General features: G+C 31.7%; 1 protein-coding gene across 2 annotated transcripts; it reads left to right on the top strand.

The window, feature by feature from the left end:
* Positions 1-494: 494 nt before the first annotated feature.
* LOC101495732 (B-box zinc finger protein 18-like) lies at positions 495-3,081 on the top strand. Of its 2 annotated transcripts, none has more exons than XM_004512058.4 (6): positions 495-764; positions 915-1,031; positions 1,518-1,614; positions 1,703-1,818; positions 2,033-2,275; positions 2,703-3,081. In XM_004512058.4, exons 2-6 carry the CDS (start codon positions 939-941, stop codon positions 2,706-2,708), a joined length of 555 nt encoding a protein of 184 aa, XP_004512115.1. In that variant the 5' UTR covers positions 495-764; positions 915-938; the 3' UTR covers positions 2,709-3,081. The 2 variants fall into 2 exon arrangements, with proteins under 2 accessions (XP_004512115.1, XP_012574433.1); XM_012718979.3 differs by having other exon boundaries at positions 508-829.
* Positions 3,082-3,524: the final 443 nt, after the last annotated feature.

Below are 3,524 nucleotides of genomic sequence, written 5' to 3'. Positions count from 1 at the left end.
TTTTCTACAATATTGTTCATTTTAGACTTTTGATTTTGTGTAAATACTTATTGATCTATTCTAAATTGAAAAAACACATCAATCTCAATTGATTAAGAAATGATTATAAACTACTCTTATATTTTATTTTTAACAACATTATTTTTTCTCGTATTTTTTCTTTCATTGAAGTTCTTTAGCCCAATAATTTGAAATAGAAATACTATAGTAAAGCTTGTGGTAGAAATTAAGAAAGATAGTAAATCCAAGTGAAGATATTTCAATTTTCTTTGGTTGTGGTGTGAGAATGGCATTGGCATGCACTAAAAGGCAATATATTAGGGTTGAAGAACAACGATATACAAACAAAAAAATATATATAAAAGGGGTCCACATAAATTGGTGGTAGAGAATGAAGGTTTGGTTAGTGTCAAAGTGTGAACCCCACATAGGCTTTGAATTTGTGGCTACCAAGTAAACATTATAGTCGACAACACAACACAACACAACACTCAAAAGAAAAAACTTTATTTTCTCATTCATTTATTTATTGTGTTGTTTGTGTCTTTATTTTTTCTTCTCTCTTCTCGAATCAACCCTCCAACACAAAACCATAAGGTCCCCCCCAACACCTTCAAAGTCCTACAAACTCTAATCATAGTCTTTTCTCCATCATCAACAACAACAACAACAACAACAACCACCATCATCATCCACCTTCTAAATACCCCCAATATAAAACTCAGATAAAAAACAAAACTTTCTTACATACCCACATGGATTTGGTGAATATCTGTCTTTTTTTGTTTCCTTCTGTAATTTTTTTAATAATTTAGAGGAGAAAATTCAGGTGGGTTTTTCTTTTTTTTTTTTCCTTTCTTTTTCTGTAATTGACTAAAGTTCTGTTTTTTATTCTGTTGGTTGAAATTTTGAAGCAATGAAAGTGAGAGAGTTCAACTATGCGAACGCTTTGTGATGCTTGTGAGAGTGCAGCTGCCATCGTTTTCTGTGCTGCTGATGAGGCTGCACTCTGTCGTGCTTGTGATGAGAAGGTAACTTAGCTTCTTTTATCATCAATCTTTGATTTGATTTGTGATTTTCACTTTTACCCTTAATTTAATTATGGTTTTGTGAGTGTAATGTTTCATCATTAATGTAGCAATATTGAAATTTGAAATCTTGTTTTAATTGGAGAAGTCCATTTATGTGGGATTCATAATTCATTAATAGTAAATATACTTTGATTTTATTTGATATTTTTTTGTGGACTTGTGTGAATTTGAAATCTTTTTGGTCTTAACCCTCCTGTTCCTGAGGGAAAAGGGGAAAGAGAGGTAAGTAAAATTTGATTAATGATTGTTTCAGTCAGGATTTAAATTCGGATTCTTCTGGGCGGTTCATTCTTAACTGAATCTCATTAACTATTTGAGTGTGAATTTGAAATCTAAGTTGGTTTTTGAGTTTAATGTGGTATTTGATTTTCCTGGTCAATGTCTTTTAACCAATGGCTAAAAGTATGGAACTTTTGGAAATGGCAGGTTCATATGTGCAATAAGTTAGCTAGTAGACATGTTAGGGTTGGTCTTGCAAGTCCAAGTGATGTGCCGCGCTGCGACATATGTGAGAATGCACCTGGTAAGAAGTTTCCTCTTTTGATCTATGTAGTGTTGTTTTTCTGGTGTTTTTTGTTGCTTATGTGTTTGTCTTTTCAATCTGGTTGTAGCTTTCTTCTATTGTGAGACAGATGGAAGTTCCCTTTGTTTGCAATGTGATATGATAGTTCATGTCGGTGGTAAAAGAACACATGGAAGATATCTTCTATTTCGGCAACGAGTTGAGGTGTGTCTATCCTTTATCCAAAATGAATTAGTCTTGAATTTGTTATCTTCATACCTTTAAATTGTATAATATATCGTCCCGAAGGTGTAGTCCAATAGTATGAGTTAGTCCCTTAAAAGAGTATTAAGAAGGAGGTCCAGTGTTTAATCATTGTTGCTAATTGCCCCTCCCCTAGCAACTAAAAAAAATGTGTTAATATTTTCTCGTTCCATAGTTTCCAGGTGATAAATCTAGTAATGCAGACAACCAAGGTTCACAACGTATGGATCCAGGTGATAGTAAAAAAGAACAAAGTCCACTTCCCAAACTAAAAATGGGAGAGAAGCAACAAAATCACAGGATGCCTCCGGTTCCAACTTCAGGTGCCGATGCCGATGGACACGCTAAGACAGAAAATAAAATGATTGATTTGAACATGAAGCCTAACAGAATACATGAACAAACGTCGAATAATCAGGTTAGAGTTTGTCGAAAGTAATTTTTTCTTCTTATTGGTTAGAGTTAGAGGCATGTTTTTGACATAAATTAGGTACCGCATTGCAAACTGAAATTTGTTAAACGTATTGGCTATTGCTAAAATATGAATCATTTCTACTTTAGTGGTGATAATTTCATCTCAAATACTTCAATACATTAAATATAGTGAACTAGTTTGTATATATGATTATTGAATCACTTAATGATTATCTACGAACAAAACGTAGCAGTTGAACTTAAATTAAGTCTTCCAAATTTTGAACTAGTTGTGAACCTTGGTTGAATAACATTAAATCATTTTTCTTCTTCTTATATATAAGATCATATCACACATACTACTTACAATATGCATTGTTGATTGACATATATATTCATCTAAGGAATGCTTTTTTTTTCTTTCTTGGCAGCCATAGATCGTGCTACTACGCAATGCGATTCTCACACTAGAAATCTACCTCATGCATTCTTATGACAAGGGTAAGATGTTGTATTAACATCATGTTCTTGCAAATAAGGCATTGGGGCACACCAAAGTTTGAAGAATTTGTTCTAGCATATGTAGGAATTTTAGTTTGGTAGTTCAACACATAATATCTGTATTGCAAAGCATTGTTAACTATACTACAACTGTGATGATCCCTTTCAATGAATTGTGTGTTGAATTTCGGCATTGTATTCATGCTCCCCCAGAACATAGAGGATGATACTTTCTTTCTTTTTTATAATAAAAAAAGTGTTTAGACAAATCACATTTTATGGCAGAAATCAATGGACTGATTTGTGAAATATTGAGCACTTTCTGTCTCTAAAAGACATCATGCATGATTTAACAACAATGATGAAAGACCTATACGGCTATAATGCTTTATTTTATTCATTGACATTTACAATGAAGAAATAGCTAACCATTCTCAAAAAAGTTGGCTGAATTTTAATACTTCTCTTCCTTTTTTTTTTGCATTTGATTGGTCCAACTTATATAGTAGTGGTTTTTAAAAGTTATATTTGAACATTTAAATACATACATTATATATTTGATAGTAAATGTATTTATCTATATCTTTTATTTTTGTTTTAACTTCTTATATACGAAAATCGAAGGACACTATGAACCTCCTTAGTTATTGATTTTAAAGAAAAAGTGATTTTGGTTTTTTATTATTTAAATATTATTTTTAAAGATTTTTAAGAAAATAGGAGTTGTTTTGTGTTTGTATGTTATAGTGAAA

Source organism: Cicer arietinum, chromosome 8 (assembly GCF_000331145.2).
Source record: "Cicer arietinum cultivar CDC Frontier isolate Library 1 chromosome 8, Cicar.CDCFrontier_v2.0, whole genome shotgun sequence".
In the NCBI taxonomy this organism is placed as follows: Eukaryota; Viridiplantae; Streptophyta; class Magnoliopsida; order Fabales; family Fabaceae; genus Cicer; species Cicer arietinum.
The sequence above is the reverse complement of the archived record's forward strand: the minus strand, read 5'-3'. Positions and strand labels throughout refer to the sequence as shown.

What these genes read in the sequence shown, in the direction of transcription:
- LOC101495732 (XM_004512058.4), top strand. Translation starts at nt 939, where the DNA reads ATGCGAACGCTTTGTGATGCTTGTGAGAGTGCAGCTGCCATCGTTTTC. An exon ending in GTCGTGCTTGTGATGAGAAG is followed by an intron (nt 1,032 to 1,517) that starts GTAACTTAGCTT and finishes TGGAAATGGCAG; the next exon opens with GTTCATATGTGCAATAAGTT. An exon ending in TATTTCGGCAACGAGTTGAG is followed by an intron (nt 1,819 to 2,032) that starts GTGTGTCTATCC and finishes CTCGTTCCATAG; the next exon opens with TTTCCAGGTGATAAATCTAG.